Below are 21,294 nucleotides of genomic sequence, written 5' to 3' on the forward strand. Positions count from 1 at the left end.
GAATTTCACTACTATTATGTAAAAGCACTAATATGGTATATAGAGGATATGGACTCTTGAGCAAGACTGGAATTCTTCTTTTACTAAATTGGATGTAATTACTTATGATAACTGGGTTGCGTAATACAAATATTTAGAGGTAAATTACCTGGTAGTACATATTTATTCTCAACAATACATATATATATACCAGGTATTCGTATTGACCACCAAATTTCTCTGTCATCGTATTAAGTGTCCATAGTAACTGTCTCACAGGTCACCTAGCAGTTACCATAATATGTAGGCTAACAGGGCAAACGACAAATCATTAGAAAGGTCAAAAACACATACTAGGCCTTCATTATTGTCTCAGCATACTTTAACATGTGACTTTATTTTTTTGACAATTGACAATTTATGATTACTATGCTTTATTAAACATTTATATCTACCAAAGATTCAATTTGGTTTGATACTCTCCAAAGAAACAAGGGTTTTCCAAACCTATGTGTTAAGATCTTTGAAATAACATATCTACACAATTTTGATTATTCATAAAATACTCTTCATTGGTGTTCAAAGTCTAGATAATACAGTATGATATATAGTAGACATTTTTATTCATTGATATATCTATGGATAATTAATACATGGTAATGTGTTCTTATACCAAAAAGTGGACTGTCCAGTGATTTATAGTTACATATATATAGCCATAGGCGTCAAACAAAAGATTATGATTATCTGTTTTTATCATCATTTTGTTAACAAGAAATGGCATCTGGTGGAATACAACTTGTTCACTTTAAAGATTATTTGGGGAAAAAAAGTTTTTGTTGCAGCATGTCAAAATAAAAAATGCCTACTTATAGGTAAAGAATGGCAATATGCATTTGAACAGTATCTAGGAATCACATTCCAACAATTTTGTTGTCACTAAGTAGAAATTATTTTTTAATTTATTATCCAATTATTATCAGCCACATAGTTTTAATGTCATTCTATTAAAGATGCTCCACCGCTGACAAACGGTATTTTTCACTACAAAAAACGGGAGCAAATGATTTAGCATTTTTTCTTCAGTTACAAAAGTTACTTACTTTACACCATTACCACCGTTGAAAAGTTTGAGCTTCTAATTTTACTTTAAGTTAAAAATATAAAGAAAATAATTAATTGCATCCCGAAAAAAATTCTGTGTCACTATATCCAATATGGAATGAAATACTGATTGCGCATAAACCAAAGGCAAAATAAATTATTTTATTATATTTTTTGCGTTAATTAGACATATATAAACACGATTAAATACCAATTATTGTTCAAATGATGAATGTCATTTATGCTCTGTCGGTGGTGGAGCATCTTTAAGGTAATTTTCATAATGGAGAAAAAAGGGAATACTAATAGAAAACAGGTAAGAAATTGTAAAAGATTTTTTTATAGAAACAAACTAAGTTTGTTGGTACAGTATATAATTATATATTTTATAGTTGTACTTTCCTCATAAGTTGTATTATGAAATTTGTTGTATTTTCCGCCTAAATAAATATTTATCTATTTGTGATATATTTACATAATCTATTTGTATATGATGGTATTTGTAATAAAGTATTGATTCCGTTTTGTGGGTTTGTCAGTTTTTCCAAACCTGATAGCTACGGTATGCTGTTTTACGGGGAAGATAGATATGACTAATGATGCCATGTATGTTATGTACAAAATATATACAATCCAATGAATATTAGGATAATAACGTAAACCATTAACACTGCATAATGTTGGTTTTAATTTGTCATCCAAAACTTAAAACCCAACATAGTATCCTCAAATGATAAATTAAACCCAAACATTCTGATAAATGATACGGTTTTATCCTAACAATTACCCCTTTAAATACTACAGTAAACTTTGACTTTTAAAAATAGCTCTTTTACATATAACGAACATCGGTCGACGTAATCGATGAAGTCGCACCTTGTCCAATGCTGCTTTTATTGGTAATGAGGCGGCGATTCGTTAGTGTACGATATGGTCTTCTGCCATGATCACAATTTTCTCATTTTAAAGTTCCGTCTTTACTCTGTCCTTCAGTTTGTTAGGTACATCTTGTAACAGAAACTTCATCCTCTTCCCGTACAAATTCTGACCCTGAACTGGTTTGTCTGTCAGTTCCAAATAGTCCCGGTCCTCTGTTGTGAACTGCTTCCATGTAACAAGACCATCGCCATTGGGATTCCTGAACCAGAAGATTGTACAAATAAATTATTATTGATATCATAAAGCAGACACATAATATTTTGGGTAAAAACTGCCTTTGGAGTTTCATCCTAATCTATTTGTCTACATTACTTATTTTGTTCCCGATGTCAATTCGCCCCCGAACAAGAATTATTCTGCCGCAATTGCATACCCCTCCTACGATATATTCCCTAAAAGCAATATGGAAAAAATCACCAAAATCAATTATCTGTCCCATATATATATCTAGTGATATTTGTAAATGTATGTTTCATCGACTGTAACTTTAAAGACACCAAGAAAGTTTAAAAAGAATACGAGTTTATAACTTACTTAAAACCAGTACGTATTAATGTCAGTTAAAGTAATAACATATATATGTCGCTATACTAAGACACTATGTATATGTACGACACGTTTACACACATGATCTGCCATCAGGTAACTAGTGTCAAATGGTAACAACTGTCGTGATGAAAATTGCCGATATAACTGTAAATAACTCGGATTAATTACGTAAACAAACTAAGGCGTATACATCAACATAATACAAAACTCGTGTTTCTACTTTGTGCTTCAGTTACGGAAAGTCAAAGTATCAGATATTCTAAATGATATTGACATAACAACATTATTTTTAGGAAAACAACTGCTTACCCTGTTTTAGCGAAGTTTGTCCAGTAAGTAACGAGAATATCACTTAATGCCCTTCCTTCTTCAGTTGAAACTGATTCTGACATTTCATTAAAAAATGTCGGACCAAACATGTAAAGAAGCTCGGCACCATGTACAGCTCCTTCCATCCACGGGTATTCAGGAATGTTCACAAATGACAAATCCACTGGTTTAGAAAACACATAATGATAGGTGTTTGGTGATGTCTTATCCTTTGCATGAAAGTCCAGAAGGTGCACCGCTGGAGCAACAAAAAATGCATCCCCATACAAACTTGCTATATTTCTTGATTGCTGCTCTAGATAGTCAGAGCCGTATTCTCCACAAATCAGATCCGAAACTATAGTATCGTCACCAAACATTTCCCTGGCCAACGTTGGTGCTAAAACATCACATAAAACAGAAGTAGGAATGCCCTCGCTAGCATTAAATTCCATTGGTTCTTGAAAACTAGAAAGAATCAGGGCGATCCCGTTGCCCTCGTGGCTTGTAGTGCCAGTCAGCATGTCCAATGATCTGAAGTAAACAGATTCTTCACTGTTTGGGTCATTTAAGCTGTCGAGAGGTAATCTCTTAATCAATTCTCCGTCAATACCAGGCCAGACTGGTAGCAAAAGGCTGAATGATTCAGGATCGAAAACAAAAGGATCAGATTGAGCTTTTAACAATTCATCTGCACTCTTCGTTTTAAGACAATCAATCAGAACTCTATTGTCGATATCTTCATCATCGTCTATACAACCTACTATTTTCCCCGCAGATTTGGCAAAGCGTGCAGGATTACGACTGACAGCAACAAATCCTACAGAAGATCCACTTTGGGGGATGATACGTTGAAATAGTCCAGCAGTACTAGGAATGATAGCAAGGTACGACACAGCAAAACCTCCAGCCGATTCACCGAAAATCGTCACAGACTCCGGATCGCCTCCAAATGCCGCTATGTTCTTATTTACCCACTTCAGGGCTTCAATCATATCCCAAAGTCCAAAGTTGCTAGGAAGTGTATTGTCTTCCGTACTGAGAAATCCGAATATTCCTAGACGGTAGTTAATTGTGACCACTATGACGTCCTTCATTACAAGGAAAGACGGGTCATATCCCCAACTATTTCCCATCACAAAGCCTCCCCCATGGATCCATACCATTACCGGCTTCTTAACCTTAGTCGAAACAACATTTGGTACATAGACATTTAATTGTAAACAGTCCTCAGAAAGATCGTGCCTATCTGCTTTTTTCCACAGCTTCGCGAAAAAGGATGGATCGTGTATGCATGAAGGTCCAAAGGCAGTTCCATCCAATGTTTCCTTCCAAGGTTCTACCGGAAGTGGTTTCTCAAATCTGAGGTTTCCTACTGGAGGTTTTGCGTATGGAATATTCCTGAACTGTACGATATCCATTCCAAGGGTCGGGACGACCACGCCTTTGATTGGTCCGGACGGTGTGCTGACGACCGGGAAAGACTGACATGATGTTAAGGCTGTTATGGCGGACTGAATTACAGCATACAGCATCAGAGATCTCGTCTCCATCCTGTAATAGAAACAAGAGGCCCATGGGCCTCAGCGGTCACCTGAGTTCGGATATAGAATGAAACAAAGACATATATAAACACTATATATTAGCCCATCATGCCCTTGAAATCAGTCAGTGATTTTATAACTGACTGGGGCCATATTATTCACAATTTTGGTTGACCTTTGGCTATGGAAGTTTTCTGCAAAGTTTCAACAAATTTGGTTCAGTAGTTTTGGAGAAGAAGTCAAAAAAGCAAATTGTTTATTGCCATACGACGGACGACGCACGACACTCGACGCACGATGCACGACGACGGACAAAAGGCGATTAGAATAGGTCACTTGAGACTTCGTCTCAGGTGAACTAAAAATACAATTATCAAATATTCTAATTTTTGCATTAAGGTTATAGAGACATCACATAACATACGTGGAGTTATTTATTTAAGACCAATTACCAAAATTAATATATATATATATATAAATATTTTAGAAATATTATATAGTAATATAATAAAGGCATGGAAGAAGAGTACGGCCCTTATTGGACCGGAAGTGGTGTTTATATGAAGAAAAAAATTCTAACAAAGATCAATTCAGAATGTACATGACGGATATCATTTTTCCGAACCGAAAACTATTGCAGACTAGACGTGAAGAAAAAAATTCTTCTAGACAGAAATGCATAGGAGCCATCTGAAAATGTCTCACCATCATTTCGGTTATTCACACAATATATTCGGGTAACTGCTTCCTCATTTGTAATAACAAGAAGCAGAGCTGTAATGATTGAAAAAAAGACGTGATGGTAAGGTGGAATGCTTTCTACGAAATAGACACAAGATTGATAGTTCACTTTGTTGTGATAGCAGTATAGACATAATGTACAGACTCTGCTGAATACTCCAGCTTGAATATAAAGTGATATAGTTTGATATTAAGCTAAATTGTGTTGCAAATGTTATCTGAATATGTTGTCATTTTAAAACTCATCGTTGACATATAATATATGTTCAAATTGTTTGAGTCACAACATGTAAATGCCATTCAGGGCATTTCTCTACATATAGCGGTGTATACAATTAAAAGGAGTCTAATTTACAAGCCAGTCTTATGTCAAAGAAAGAAGATAACCCCATTAAATAAAATAAATGGTACTTAACTCGTCGTAGTTGAAACAATAGAGATGAAAAGAAAACTGCAGAATTCAAGCTGGAGTTTGTAGCGGTCCTTTCAACATGTTCTGATATCAGTAGATTAGTACGCTATCAACTGTGTAAATATTTGAGTCGTTGCTTTGTCCTTGACCGTAGTGAAATATGAAGATTAGCGGAATCAGTGATATCTAGACAACTGAAAATTTAACATGTGAGGTATTGATTTGACGTTTCTACTTGGGTCGTCACTTATAATAAATGATCTTGGTTAGTGACTCGTCTACAGATTCAAATATATACATATATGACTAATATTTGGTAGCGTAAAGCATCACGTGTCTTTTGAATTCCAAGCGATTAACAATTGATATTATTTCTAAAATATACAGTTGTCTGCCTGACCATCGACACCTGGTCAGCTTTAAGGATTGGGTATATAACAAACAAATAATGTATTGCAACCAAACAATCTATGTTTCCGACTGTTCTGTAGTCGTCGACCACCCCATGTCACTACCGTGTCATTGACTACCGTATAGTCGTTTACCACATTGCGGTTATAGACCTAGCAAGTCGCAAACAATCGCTAGCCGCTGACTATCGTGAAGTCGCTAACCACCTTGTGGTAACTGACCTAGTCGTCGACTTGTTAGCCGGTAACTCTCGATAATAGTGTTGTCTCTGACTACCTTGTGGTCGCTGACTATCGTGTGGTCGCTAACCACCCTGTGGTTACTGACCTAGTCGCCGAGCCGGTAACTCTCGATAATAGTGTTGTCTCTGACTACCTTGTGGTCGCTGACTATCGTGTGGTCGCTAACCACCCTGTGGTTACTGACCTAGTCGCCGACTTGTTAGCCGGTAACTCTCGATAACAGTGTTGTCTCTGACTACCTTGTGGTCGCTGACTACCTGTGTAGTTACAAACAACCCTATGGTTACTGACCTAGTCGTCGACTTGTTAGCCGGTAACTCTCGATAACAGTGTTGTCTCTGACTACCTTGTGGTCGCTGACTACCTGTGTAGTTACAAACAACCCTATGGTTACTGACCTAGTCGTCGACTTGTTAGCCGGTAACTTTCGATAACAGTGTTGTCGCTGTCTACCTTGTGGTCGCTGACTATCGTGTGGTCGCTAACCACCCTGTGGTTACTGACCTAGTCGCCGACTTGTTAGCCGGTAACTCTCAACAACAGTGTTGTCTCTGACTACCTTGTGGTCGCTGACTACCTGTGTAGTTACAAACCACCCTGGGGTTACTGGCCTAGTCAATGGCATATGACTCACGACAACAGTGTTGTTACCTTCGAAGTCGCCGACTACTTGTGTAGTCGCTAACCACTCAGTGGTTACTAGCATTGCCCTACTACCGACTATTGTATTGTCGCTGACCTATCACAGGTCACGAGCCGCTGTAAAACACTCTGTATAAACTGGAAATTGTCGTATCATGGGGAAGACCGTTATATACCTGATACTTCTCCGATCTGCACAGATTGAGTGTTGATACAAGACTGAAATTCGTTTGTCAGCGCGCGCTTTTATACCCTCGGACTTTGTCAATCCGGGTCCTGCAAACGCTTTACTCGCTAGCGTAAACTTTACTAGCCTAGCGTGTAACAAACCGGGATTATGAACAGGAAACCCAGACGTACACATATTGTAAACAAATATACAGCGATGCCTGATCGGTAGGTGTTATTATTATTCTTTACATTACCAACGACTTCGAGGTTGAAGCTTCCACGTTTCTTTATCATCAAAACTTGATTACAAGAATCATAGAAAAACACACAAAAATTAATGGACCATCGATTTATTTGAATTTAAAACCATATGAATGTTTATGGGTCTATTCACGGCTATCACCAAAGGCCTTGAAGTAGAAGAATGTCTCATTTACGATAGTTTGCTTTACACGTTATTAATCCACCACGTGGTAGCGATACGTTGTAGTGACAATTCTCTTGGTGGTGTTCATAGCCATGTCCGTCTGAACACCTACACTGACAAAACGACGACTTACTTTTTATCGCACTGTATTGCTCCATGGCAGCTCTTTTCTGGTTTAAAGGCAACGTAGGTTTGGTAGACTTCCGGATGATTCTTCCAAGCAAAGAATCATCATTAGGCTCTTGATCATTGCAAGTTCCTTCCGTCGAGGTTGTTGCTTCTTCCTCAGATCGGGACATAGGTCTTCCTCAGATCAGGACATATGGTCACTAGATTCTATTTCTGATTCCTCTTACAGCAATGGCCCGGATCCTGCCTTTGCCAGTCTTCTGGTGATGACACATCAGATTTGTTATCCGAGCCACTATCATTACTGGCACTAATGCTTAAGGCCTTTCTCGTCAGGCTGGCTGGACATTTGTCTTACTTCAGACTGAGTTTTCTGATCTTCTGAATTCCGTTGCCTTTTCTCATGGCGAGTTAGGTATGCTTGCTTTGACTTTGCAAAATTACAGTGGCTGCAGGAGAAGGGATTCTTATCCGTATTTTTCAAACCACAAAGCATCATCAGTCTTATGCAGCTTGCACAGCATGTCCATGGCTATATGCTTCGCGGGATAGCCAGACTCTGTCACTTGCATATGTGGTTTCTTTGACTGTTTCATGTTCTTGCTTTTAGCCACAGTGTGTGTGCAATTTGTGACATATCGTTTGACATCATCATGCATCCCATGCCAGTAAAACTGTTGGCGGATCTTTCCAGGGGTCTTCCTTACTCATAGATTGTTCTGTTTTCATGGGCATGGTTAAGAACTTTGCGACGCTCGTCTCAAGGTATGATAACCTCAACCATGTTTTTCTTTGTCTTCCTCCCCAACAGCTTGTCTTGGATGGGCAGTGTTTCGAACTGTGACCACAAAGATTTCACTGTTTTGTTTCTGCCACCTATGGTCTCATTCCTTTTTCCTTTTGCCTGACCGAGCTGATAATCAGTCCTAGGTCATCATCTTCTTTTTGTCTTTCGCACAAGGTCTTCTCTTGCATCTCTTTATTCTCCGACTTTCATGGATCTTGACTTTTTATTGCTTTAGCCGCACATGACGATGTTCTGTCGTCAACCCTATGTTCCCAGTCAGGGTTATATTTACACTGGTCACATGGAACCCTGCTCAGTCCATCTGCATTTTGATGTTGCTTTGTTGGTCGAAGGACGATGTGCATATCATAAGAGCTTAAGACTTGCAACCATCTGGACATTTGCCACTCTGGGTCTTTAAAATTCAGGAACCACACGAGTGAGCTGTGATCTGTTCTGACAGTGAATTTCCAGCCATACAAATAATGCCTGAAGTACTCTGTGAAGCTAACAACTGCCAGTAACTCGATTCGAGTAACACAGTACTTCCTCTCCGCCTTGGTCAACGTACGACCCGCAAATGTTATTGGTTTATCCCCACCATCTACTATCTGAGATAGTGCAGCCCCAATTGCTGCATGCCTCGCATCTGTGTAGAGTATGAACTCCTTACTAAAGTCGGAATGAGCTAAAGTTTTTGTGCTTGTTAGCACTTTCTTTAGATTGTCGAATGCTGTTTGACACCAGGGTGTTCAGTCAAATTTCCACCCCTTTTCTGTCAGCTTGTGTAGACTTCTTTGCAATTGCAGAAAAGTGTCCGACAAATTTTCTGTAATAACTACATAATCCTAAAAATGATCCCAACTGTTTCACGTTTACGGTCAATGGTCACGCTGCCACTTTATTCACTATATCAGGTTCGGTGGAGATACCTTCCGCCGAGAACTTATGCCCAAGAAAAATTACTTTCTTAGCAAACAGACAACATTTGCGTGCTTTAAGCTTTAGCCCAGCTTCTTGATGTCGATTGAAAACTTGTCTGATATTCTCGACCATTTCTTCAAATGTCTTTCCGGTCACAATAACGTCGTCCAAGTCTGCCACTGTAAACCTGCTAACACTGTCTCCATCAGTCTCTCGAATATTGCAGAAGCTGATGTAAGACCAAATGGCATGAACATAAATTCGTATAGCCTTGTCTTTGTTGCAAAAGCAGTTTTCTGCTGATCCTCAGGTGTCAATTTGTTGGAAGTGGATACGCAGGGATGCTGACAGCATTCAGCTGCCTAAAGTCGACATAAAATCATAAGTTTCCGTCTTTCTTTTCACTAGGACAATGCCAGAGCTACAGTGACTGGGTGACGTCTGAATAATTCCCCGATCAAGTATGTCTTTGACCTGCCTATCAACCTCAGGACCGAGGTTCCCGGAACCGTTCTAACTGGCTGTTTTATTGGTCTGGCGCCATCCCCCCCTCCCCGTGTTAATCTTTTGTTGGGGTACACCTGTTCTACCCAGGTCGTCGTCAGTAACAGCAAATAATGCATGATTTGCTAATCAGCAACTCGTATGCAGCATTGCACTGCTCTTATGTAAGATTGGGCTCAATGTTTCAGTGTGTCGTTTTTTAGGTTGTGCAAGAGTTACAGGTTTGGGAATAACATGGCGCAGATCTGATGCGCGTAACTTCTTGCTCCATGGCCGCTCTTTTCTGGTTAAAAGGCGACTTAGGTTCCTCAGGTCGGGACACATGGTCACTAAATTCTATTTCTGATTCCTCTGACAGCAATGGCCCCGGATCTGACATTTCTTTTCTAGCGTCTATGTTGATGCTGTTATTTCCCTTCCAGCGTCTACGTTGATACTGTCATTTCTCTTCTAGCGTCTACGTTGATGCTGTTATTTCCCTTCCAGCGTCTACGTTGATACTGTCATTTCTCTTCTAGCGCCTACGTTGATACTGACATTTCTCTTCTAGCGTCTACGTTGATGCTGTTATTTCCCTTCCAGCGTCTACGTTGAAATTCGTAATTTTCCATATTAGGTTCCAGTCTTTGTTGCTTTCCCCACAAAATAACACTTTATTCATTGTTCTCTTTTAGATTTGCATATTTAATTAGGAATCACCGTGCTAGTTACTTTCGGGGTGTGTAGTGGTTAAGCCCCTCACCTTTTACCTAACCGACCAGGGTTCAATTCCGGCACGGATGTGAAAATGTCAGGGGTCACCTACAATGTACCCGATCACGTGGGTTTTCTGTTGACACTCCGGTTTCCTCGAGCACTTCCATCCGTGCCATCGAATGTGATTGGTATAAGCTGTATAACTTGTTTCGCAATCGATGTAAAATTTATTTATTGAATTAGTCTTTATTTTATATTTTAGTAACTGAATCACAAAGTTTATACATCAATTTCTAAATGAGTTTCATATCATCTCCATTCTTCTGCTTATACCACAAGGTCTGACATCTTTTTACCTTGTTGGATATATTTTGGTGGTCTTTGGATATGCTTGTCTTTTGTTTTAAATGATCTAACTTGGCGATACACTTTTTTCCAAAGAGAGTTATCAATGTCTTTTGATTGTAAGATTTTAGCGCTTTACTCTAACCCTTGTGGAATGCCCTTTGAACGTCCATTTTTTGTAGGTGCAGCGATTAAGGTTTAGCACAAACATATAAGATCTTAAATGATTGTTCATTTCATATGAGATTAATTTTAAACGTACTCGAGTCGAAAAAGTTTTTACTTTTGCTAACCATGACGAAATTTATAAAATCTAACATGTAAAATTAATACCAGTAAGATACCTGTATCACATGGTCATCAAATCTTGACGTCAAGTCATTGCTTACTGTCGTCGAGTCATGACGTAACAATATATCAAAACTATTACATGGGCGAAATAACTGGATATCAGGTATATCATGTATTAAAAAACTATAATAAATTGGTATGTTTTTTGTGATCTACTGTAGATCCATTGATATTTCAAGTCTAAATTCAACGGACCATGTCTCTCTTCCAAGATATAACTTGTTATTACGAAGAAAGTGTATACAAAAACTAGTTTTGCTTTTCAGATTTCGGAACGGTGTTATGAAAAGCAACATTCCATTGAATCAATATATATAGTCGTTTTCAAAATAAAAAATACAGATCTCTGTTACTTTGTTTCTGTTTTTCTTGTAATTTTTTTGTAGACAAAACGAACTCCAATGAGTGTTTTATGTCTTATCTTTGTTTGCACTTGTAAATATTTGTAGGGCGTTATAATCTATCTGATTACTCCATTCCATGATAGTAAAAGGCGGTTAAATTCGGGATCTTTTTTCTTCTTCCTTCCTGACATTCTTTCTCCTAACACCTCGACAGCGCCTCAATGAGCGTTAGCCCCTTGCGGGAGGCCTTAGTTCTGTCCCCTGGCCGAGACACACCACACATTGCATACAGGGGGTCATCCTTATGATGGCGTTAGTTGTTGATAGGATGTTATAAATACCATCAACAAACCAAACAGCTAAGTAACTTTCCATAATCAGCATTTTAACGTTTTCGTTTTCATTACATAAAACACATAAAATGGGTAAGATAACAGGCTAGGCCTATATATGAATAGTTTTTGTAAGCCGAAATTCGATCCAACAGGCACTTCAATTTTGTTGAAATTAAAAATCTTGCACGTTCTGAGGTAAAACTGCTTCATTCGAAAAAAGGGAACATCATTACATGCGATAAGAAGTTGCTTTCATATTGTGTATGGTATCGCAATACGAATAAAATGATTTACCTACAATACTGAACGAGATAATGATATAAAGTCGACATCAAAATATCATGTCATTACCATTAGAGTCCCTGATACGTTGTCCGTGGTCTCTATGCTGTCCTGCAGGTAGGGCGTAAGAATTGTACCTGCTGCCCCTATTGCACGATCGTAAAAGGCGACTAAATTCAGGATCTTATCTTTTCTCTTCTTCCTAACTGACTTTAGCCTTCCTAATGCCTCCCTTGGCACCGCCTCACTTTTGGCCTTGAGTTGAGCGGAAGGCTCTGGGTTCTGTTCCCTAGCCGAGAAATACCAAAGTCTATAAAAGTGGTAGTTTCTGCTCCTGCTTAGCGCTCAGCATACAGGGAGTGGGACGACTGGTTCGCCCGTTGTCAGTATAATGTGACTGGGTGGGGTGTGTTGCTTGGTGTCTTCGGCGGCATGCTTCAGTGATATAGCACTATAAAAAGGGCAACAGTTCCACTATACAAGAAGACACAATATGAATATACCGTAGTCTCCCAAATCACGCACCTCGCACAACATACGCGCAACCCACAGCATACATGGGAGGCCGTCCATACATGACCATAGCTGATAACAGGACGTTTATTAATCAAACAAACAAACAAACTCTATATATGGTCCGTGATCTCTATACGTGGTCCGTGGTCTCTATACGTGGTCTCTATACGTGGTCCGTGATCTCTATACGTGGTCCGTGGTCTCTATACTTGGTCCGTGGTCTCTATACGTGGTCCATGGTCTCTATATGTGGTCCGTGGCCTCTATACGTGATTGTTGTTATAACTATTCTGTAAAAAATATTTGGGATCGTAACTGAAAATTGTGCTTTGGTTTGTTGTGTTGATAATGATTGAAACATCATAATTTTTAAAAGTTGCCGTTCCCCTTCTGGAATGGGTAATACATCTTTTTGTTACGAACTTAAAAATATGATATGTGCACCAGAAACCTCTATCACAGGTTTACGACGCGCAAAATAAAAAAAAAATTACTAAAAGTACTAAAAATACTGAAAGGTTGTTTACTTAGCCCTGTATCCCATTTCCACTCGCTCCTAGGAGTCAATCAGAGAGCTTGTATCAAATCGGAGACGACAGATAAAAAATGGCCGAGTTCGGTGATCATCTGTTCTGCATGACAATAAATGGAGCGTGGGATCTCTAAGGGATACCAATGTGCAACTTTTATAAGTAAGCGAGTTTAAATTGAGGATCTGCAAGGAATTGTCTTTAATGTAAGCTAAAACAATATTCAGAATGGATGATTTTTGTGGTGTTCAGAGCATTTTAAACCTGTGCCCCTATCAATTGTGTTTCCACGCATAAGGAAATCATCTTCAGTAACAGAAAGTACTTTATTATGCAAGGAATTGATGTAACACGTGTGTACAGTAATAATGTATTAAACGTGAATAAAAACAACACCAATACATCTGTCTAAGATAAAAAATAGTTCGACTTGTCCGGTGTTCAGTCATAAATATTTACTTGGCATGCAATACGGATGTAAAACATTCGACGGAACAATATTTATGCATCCGATAAGAAGTTATGTATACACGGGGTAATATTTGTACACCCAATAGGATAATATTTGTACATTTGTTTGGACAATATTTCTACATTCTAGGGGAAAATGTTTTAATCTATATTCGCTGGGACAATATTTCTACATTCTAGGGAAAAATGTTTTAATCTATATTCGTTGGGACAATATTTCTGCATTCGATGGGATGACATTTTTTTCACATTAGGAAGGTCTATCACAGCATCATTAAATGTACAGGTACCAGCAGTGTGACAGTAATAGACTAACACACACATATAAGACATGAACTAACATACATGCATAGAAATAAAAAATATCTCCACAATGTCGAGACAATATTTCGTTCTACAGTTCTGTCTTTACTCTGTCCTTCAGTTTGTCAGGTACATCTTGTAACAGAAACTTCATTCTCTTCCCGTACAAATTCTGACCCGGAACTGGTTTGTCTGTCAGTTCCAAATAGTCCCGGTCCTCTGTTGTGAACTGCTTCCATTTAATAAGACCGTCGCCATTTGGGTTCCTTTGATAAAATATTACATATATTATCATTCAGAAAATGAAATGAATATCGGCCATGTCGCATTTTCGTACTGGCTAGGGCGACAACGACCGACTGTCATGCGCATTTGTACATTTCTTTACCTCAAATAAATAGTTTAAGGAGAAAATTTACTGATTTAATCAAATGTTTATTAATTAGCCAACATATCAAGTGTCATAAAATATTCAGTGCTACGAAAATTCAATCAATGTCAAATATTGAATATTGACAACTGGTTCATATTTCTCATTTTCACGTTGTCTTCATTACAAGTTACCTTAGGAATCAGGAGACGTAAGCATGTCATTTGGATTATCATCTTTTTTTAAGAAATACAAAATTATCATCTACTTACCCTGATTTAGCGAAGTTTGTCCAGTAAGTAACGAGAATATCAGTTAATGCCCTTCCTTCTTCAGTTGAAACTGATTCTGACATTTCATTGAAAAATGTCGGACCAAACATGTACAAAAGCTCGGCACCATGTACAGCTCCTTCCATCCACGGGTATTCAGGAAGATACACAAATGACATATCAACTGGTTTAGAAAACACATAATGATAGGTATTTGGGGATGTCTTACCCCTTGCATGGAAGTCCAGAAGACGTACAGCCGGTGACACAAACCACGCATCCCCAAACAAACTGGCTATATTTCTTGATTGTTGAGCTAGATCATCAGATGTATATTCCTGACAAAGCAAATCTGACACTATAGTATCGTCTTCAAACATTTCTCTTGCCACGGTAGGTGCTACAAGATCACATAAAACAGAGGTAGGTATGCCCTCGCTAGCGTTGAATTCCATAGATTCTTGAAACCCTTCTACTACTAAAGGAATCGCATTTCCCTCATAGCTTGTTGTACCAGTCATCATATCAAGGGATCTAAAGTAAACAGATTCTTCACTGTTTGGGTCATTTAAGCTGTCGAGAGGTAATCTCTTAATCAATTCGCCGTCGATACCAGGCCAGAGCTGTGGCACAAGAGTGAATGCATCGCGATCAAAAGCAGCCGATTCTTCTTGTGTCTTAAGCAATTCATCAGTACTTTTCGTTTTAAGACACTCAATCAAAAGTTTGTTGTTAACGTCATCGTTATCCGAATCTATGCAACCTACTGTTTTCCCCGCAGATTTGGCAAAGCGTGCAGGGTTACGGTCAACACCTACAAATCCTACAGCAGATCCACTTTGGGGGATGATACGTTGAAATAGTCCAGCAGTACTAGGAATAATAGCCAGGTACGACACAGCAAAACCTCCAGCCGATTCACCGAAAATCGTCACAGACTCCGGATCGCCTCCAAATGCCGCTATGTTCTTATTTACCCACTTCAGGGCTTCAATCGCATCCCAAAGTCCAACGTTGCCGGGGAGTGTACTGTCTTCCGTATTTAGAAAGCCTAGTATTCCTAGACGGTAGTTAATTGTGACCACTATGACGTCCTTCATTACAAGGAAAGACGGGTCATATCCCCAACTATTTCCCATCACAAAGGCTCCACCATGGATCCATACCATAACCGGCTTCTTGACTTCAGTCGAGACAGCGGTAGGGACGTAGACATTTAATTGTAAACAGTCTTCAGAAACTTCATGCTTATCTGCCTTTGCCCACAATTCCGCAAAAAGGGTTAAGTCTTGTATGCAAGAAGGTCCAAAGGAAGTTCCATCCAGTGTTTCCGTCCAAGGTTCTACCGGAAGTGTTTTCTCAAATCTGAGGTTTCCTACTGGAGGTTTTGCGTATGGAATATTCCTGAACTGTACGATATCCATTCCAAGGGTCGGGACGACCACGCCTTTGATTGGTCCGGACGGTGTGCTGACGACCGGGAAAGACTGACATGATGTTAAGGCTGTTATGGCGGACTGAATTACAGCATAGAGAATCAGAGATCTCGTCTTCATCCTGAAACGAAAATAAATACTTCATTCATTACATCTTTTGTGTAGTGAGTAAAAGGAGGGGTATAAAGCTTGGCTATTTTTACGGCCAGTCATTGTTAAACAATATATTTAATGGTCAGCTGCATATTGTATGCAAAACATCGACGCTCATGGTAATATGCCGCAGCCTGCAAAACATGGGTTTGTGAATTTCAGTTTAAAAAAGCTATTGCAAAAGAGAATTTAAAAAAATAAGAAGTAGTTACTTAGTGAAATAAATATATTTTAGCGTTAAGAACATTTTAGATTTTACTGAGTACATTTTTGTACTTTCATTTTTCGAAAATTTGATAGCTTGAGCTTGATTGCATGTGGATCTCGACATGACCTGCTCAAGATAATTACATCCTAGGGTCACGTGGGCTAATTTCTTACTTGCAGTGTAGGTGTTGTTTGAGATTCTCTCGAAAACGAGATTCTCTCGAAAACAATCTTGAATAACTTAAAAACCTACTTTAAACTTGCAAAAACAGAAGATAATCAAATGACACGCGATACCATTAATTGAATATGACCTAATCTATTCCCATCATCCAATCCATCTTCAACAGGTTATGTCGAGATCCAAATTAAGAACTAAACATCAATATCAAGCTATCAAAGTTTTAAAAAAGTTTTCAGCAAACTCATCAACGTTCTAGTATAATGCTTGCTGAACAGAAGTTCATAAACCCGTGTTTTTCAGTCAAAAACTTCAACTACTCTAATGTTCAATTTCTTGAGAATTTTCACCTTTTGACATTTGACCTCTTAATTTACTATGAAAAAATCGAATATTTTGAACAGCATTTCTCATTGCGATATGCGATAAACTCGTTCCATGTGTTTTGGTATCAATTGTGAAAATATATTTTGCACATTAAAATTTCTACTTGGTTTTAGCCGCGTGTCGTCGCGGAATCAGGGAGAGATCACTCTTACGAAGCTTCAGATTCTATTCAGCTGCTACCTTTGTAGCTTTATTGGTACGAAGTAATCAGAGAGTTTCCGATAACTTCTCCCATCTACATATCCTATTCCCAAAAGGTAGTATATTTATAGACAGTTCATATGTATGTTACGTATCGAAAAAAATAACCTGTGTTAGTTGGCTGAACATATACCATTCAACATTCAACAATAAAAAGGATTAATATATAATATTAACATTTAGAATGTTAGGTAGCTCGACATGTACATGCCATTCACATTTAAAACAAGTATTATCAGTAAATACGTATTGATATAACGTATGCTATTGCTATAATCCATGCTCGAGGCTCCTCTACTCGTCTGGTTAGCAGCAATACACCCTCGATACTCCAGGGGTTACAATCACTGCCTTAATATCAACCCCTGAAATATTTCAAGGCAAACTGAAGACAAAAGAAGGTAATGGTCATTTGGTGTACATCGAATGAATCGAATAACGGTACACTGTACATGTGGTTGACTTTGTGACTTTGAAGTCGAGCGTCGCCCTCTCTCTGTGTTGTCTTCTGTTTTCTGCAGGTTAGTACAATATTGTCATGAACGAGGCAACAGTATCAACAACAGAATCGGCCTCTCTCGTGCACGTACTTATCATTGTTTTAGGCCTGTACATGACTCTGCTACACACGGCTATTACATTTCGCACTAGTACGGACATAACAAAATAGTACGAGATAATAATAGTACAAGCATTATTCGAAAGCCAGATTATACATTAATGCAACGTACCTCGTTTGTATGAACACTCCAGGTTGGCGAGATAGAATGTTCTGGTTAATACAATAAAGGTTGTATGACTATGTTTTCGGTGTCCCGGCTATAATATTTGCATTGGCATGGCTTAGGCTTCGCTAAAGTGGGTTGTCAATCATTGACCATAGGTGGCTTGTACAAGTAAGTGTATACAAAATTTACAATGAGCATGTGAAGATTAAAATAAATATCGTATAACGGACGTCTCGCTCCACGACACACAGTGTACAACTACACCGCTTCGTGTAAAACGTCTCTGGTATTGGCAGGTGGTCACTTATTGACCAATACAACTTTGTTGGTCGATTTGTCAGTATTTCGTGTAAAGAGGAAAGTATCCTTATGTTTAATTAAGGTATTAAAACGGACACACGTCATAATTAGATACAAAATAAACAAACCTATAATGTCAAGTTCATACTAGAATATCAGCAGTTCAGTACTGATTGTGGGCTACGTCATACGTAGGTCGCTGTTTCGTCCTTGACCGTCGTAAAATGTATTTTAAAAGCACATATATTGAACTTGTATTAAACTCGTGATGTCAGGGGAAGGCATAATGATAGACCGTACTATTACGGGGGCACACTGAAGGATAATCGGGATGCTGTGTACATCATCAATATTCCGGGGGTATCAACCCTTGGTTAGTTAGTTGATTGATGGGGAATATCGTCCTTGCTCCGGTTATAACTAAGCCTTGGGCACTTATATACACACACCTGAAGGCAGCTTAGAAGAAAAAAATCCGAGACTCTTTTGAAGATTTGATGATGTACAACACAGATCAAACTACTTATGCCTTCTCGGTTTGAAAAGCGTTGTGCAAGCGGGGCCTGCTCATCTGTGACATCGCACACAGAACCTTCAGTTTTGCTATGCCATATCCCAGGGATTGGTATCACGACAGTGATATTAACCCCTGCAGTATCAAAGGATGTGCATTATACAAAGTATCGCGTAGCCGGTTATTTTCACTGGTAATAAAAAATCGCGATTTTAACAGAAATCTAATTTCAATTATTAAACAAGAATTTCACGAACTGGATGTATCATCTGTATAGCATCACAAAAATAGTTACTTACAATTGAAAATATTGTTATTAATTGAATAAATTATCTAGTCCTGTAACTCTTGCAAATATTGATAGATTTTGACCAGTATCAAACCACTCCGAGATCACATTAATATAAAGCAATATACAGAATTTGGTTGAAATCGGACGAAAAATACTAAAGTTAAAGTATCGAGCGGAACCCATAGATTTATCTGTTTTGACGATTTTAAAGTCCCGTAACTCTCGCAAATATTTTGACCAGTATTATACCCATCCGAGCTGTCATTAATATAAAGCAATACACCAAATTTAGTTGAAATCAGACAATAAATACTAAAGTTATCAAGCGAAACCAATGGATTTATCTGGTTTTTTTTACGATTTGGTATGGTATGAAAAGGGGGAAACGCATCAAAATACTTTTGTGATCTGGAAAAGCGTCACTTTCTCAATAAGAATATAGCAGACTTAATAACAGTTGAGGGGGATATACTAGATAATCAAGGGGAGATTATTGAGGCAGAAACTGATTTTTTTAAGAATCTGTATACTTCTAAACAAGATAACTTTTTGCAGTATGAAAATTCTTATCTTTTTTACTATAATGTTCAACTAAGTAACATAGATAAAAATACGTACACTATCTGAATTAGTAAAAGCATTAAATGTATGGATAATGGAAAGAGTCCGGGCTCTGATGGTTTTAGTGCAGAATTATAATAATAAGTTTTTCTGGAAAGATTTAGGATTTTTTTTACTTTGATCTATAAATTATGCATTTCACACTAGACAACTATCTGATTTTCATGCCAGGTTATTATTTCATATATCCCAAAAGATGATATGGATAGAAGGTATTTGAAAAATTGGCGACCTATATTCCTTCTTAATATAGACTATAAAATAGTATCAGCAGAAATAGCTAGTAGAGTTAAAAGGTTCTCCCAAATATAATTAGTGAAATAGAGAAGGTTTTATCAAAGGTAGATTCATTCGAGAAGGCCTTTGACTCTATTGAATAGAATTTCATGCTGAAAGCCTTAAAAATGTTTTTCAATTTCGGAGACTCTGTTTGTAAATGGTTTGAAATATTTTATCAGAATTCTAAAAGTTGTGTTATCAATAATGTTCATTTGCCATCCTTCTTTAGTTTGGTAGAGGCTGTCGTCAAGGTGACCCTTTGTCACCTTATATGGTCATAATTGGGGTGGAACTGTTAACATTATCATTCAAGTCAAATAACAGTGTTTGAGGTATCGCTATAAAAGGTGACCAGTTTCTACTTGGGCAATTTGCTGATGATGCTTATCTCCTACTTGATGGTAAAACTATACACTGCTGTTCAGATACTTGAAGTTTTTGCTAGTGTATCAGTATTAGAATCAATTTACAAAATCCAGTGTACTATGGATTGGTAGCAAGAAATATTCCAATGACAGAATATGTCCTGAATGGAATATAAGCTGGTTTCCTGCAAATTTTAAGTTGCTAGGTATAGTATTTTCATTAAACCTTGAAAACATGGAACAAATAAATAATGATAACAAACTCTGTCAGATAAACAAAATTCTAAGATAATGGAGATCTTACTTAAATTGGACACTCATACACTCATATTATCCAAATTTGTACATCCGTTTTCGACACTTCCCAACCCGTCTAGATATTTCATTACTAAGTTTAAAAAAATCTAGTTTGGTTTCATATGGAATTTTACGTCTGAAAAAAATAAAGATGACACTCTTATTGCATGTAAGGGAAATGGAGGTTTAAACATGACTCATGTTTTATCTTTTATTAAATATTTGAAAGTGATATGAATCAGGAGAGTATTTAAAGATACTGGGATAACCTGGAAAACCTTATTAAAGGAAATATTGCCATTTGAAACTGATTTGTTGTATGAGCTTGACAGTTGTAAAATAAAAGGAACAGGAAAACAAATTAAAACCCTTTTTTGGAAAGATCTGATATCAGCCTTATCACAAATACAAAGTAAGTCTGATACCATTGTAGAATACTTAGGTTAAAGCTTGGTCAATTTTGTTCCGATTAAAAAGATAAAGTTTTGTAACATATGGAAAGGGCATACAGTCTTGGTACAGTTGGTGATCTATATCAAAACGGTACAGTAAGAGAATTTCATGATACTGATTCTATCCCTTATTTAGATTTTATTCAGTTCTATGCTATAGTAAATAAAATAGACAGACATTGGAAACAAGTTTATCGTGATTCTGTTGAGCGTAATGAAACTGTAACATCATCCAGGAAAATAGATATTATT

General features: G+C 37.7%; 1 protein-coding gene across 3 annotated transcripts; it reads right to left on the reverse strand.

The window, feature by feature from the left end:
• Positions 1-389: 389 nt before the first annotated feature.
• LOC138322887 (fatty acyl-CoA hydrolase precursor, medium chain-like) lies at positions 390-18,172 on the reverse strand. Of its 3 annotated transcripts, none has more exons than XM_069267090.1 (3): positions 17,926-18,158; positions 2,881-4,434; positions 390-2,221 (listed from the first exon to the last, which is right to left on the reverse strand). In XM_069267090.1, the coding sequence occupies exons 2-3, from the start codon at positions 4,431-4,433 to the stop codon at positions 2,047-2,049; spliced, it is 1,728 nt and encodes a 575-aa protein (XP_069123191.1). In that variant the 5' UTR covers position 4,434; positions 17,926-18,158; the 3' UTR covers positions 390-2,046. The 3 variants fall into 3 exon arrangements, with proteins under 3 accessions (XP_069123191.1, XP_069123192.1, XP_069123190.1); XM_069267091.1 differs by lacking the exon at positions 17,926-18,158 and adding an exon at positions 5,582-5,706; XM_069267089.1 differs by lacking the exons at positions 390-2,221; positions 2,881-4,434 and adding exons at positions 13,521-14,253; positions 14,630-16,186 and having other exon boundaries at positions 17,926-18,172.
• Positions 18,173-21,294: the final 3,122 nt, after the last annotated feature.

This window comes from Argopecten irradians, chromosome 5, assembly GCF_041381155.1.
Source record: "Argopecten irradians isolate NY chromosome 5, Ai_NY, whole genome shotgun sequence".
NCBI classification, from domain to species: Eukaryota; Metazoa; Mollusca; class Bivalvia; order Pectinida; family Pectinidae; genus Argopecten; species Argopecten irradians.

Excerpts from the sequence above, each read along its gene's own strand:
- LOC138322887 (XM_069267089.1), bottom strand. The coding sequence starts at position 16,185 with ATGAAGACGAGATCTCTGATTCTCTATGCTGTAATTCAGTCCGCCATA. Across the intron at positions 14,254-14,629 it reads ACAAACTTCGCTAAATCAGG|GAACCCAAATGGCGACGGTC; the intron begins GTAAGTAGATGA and ends ATTTTATCAAAG.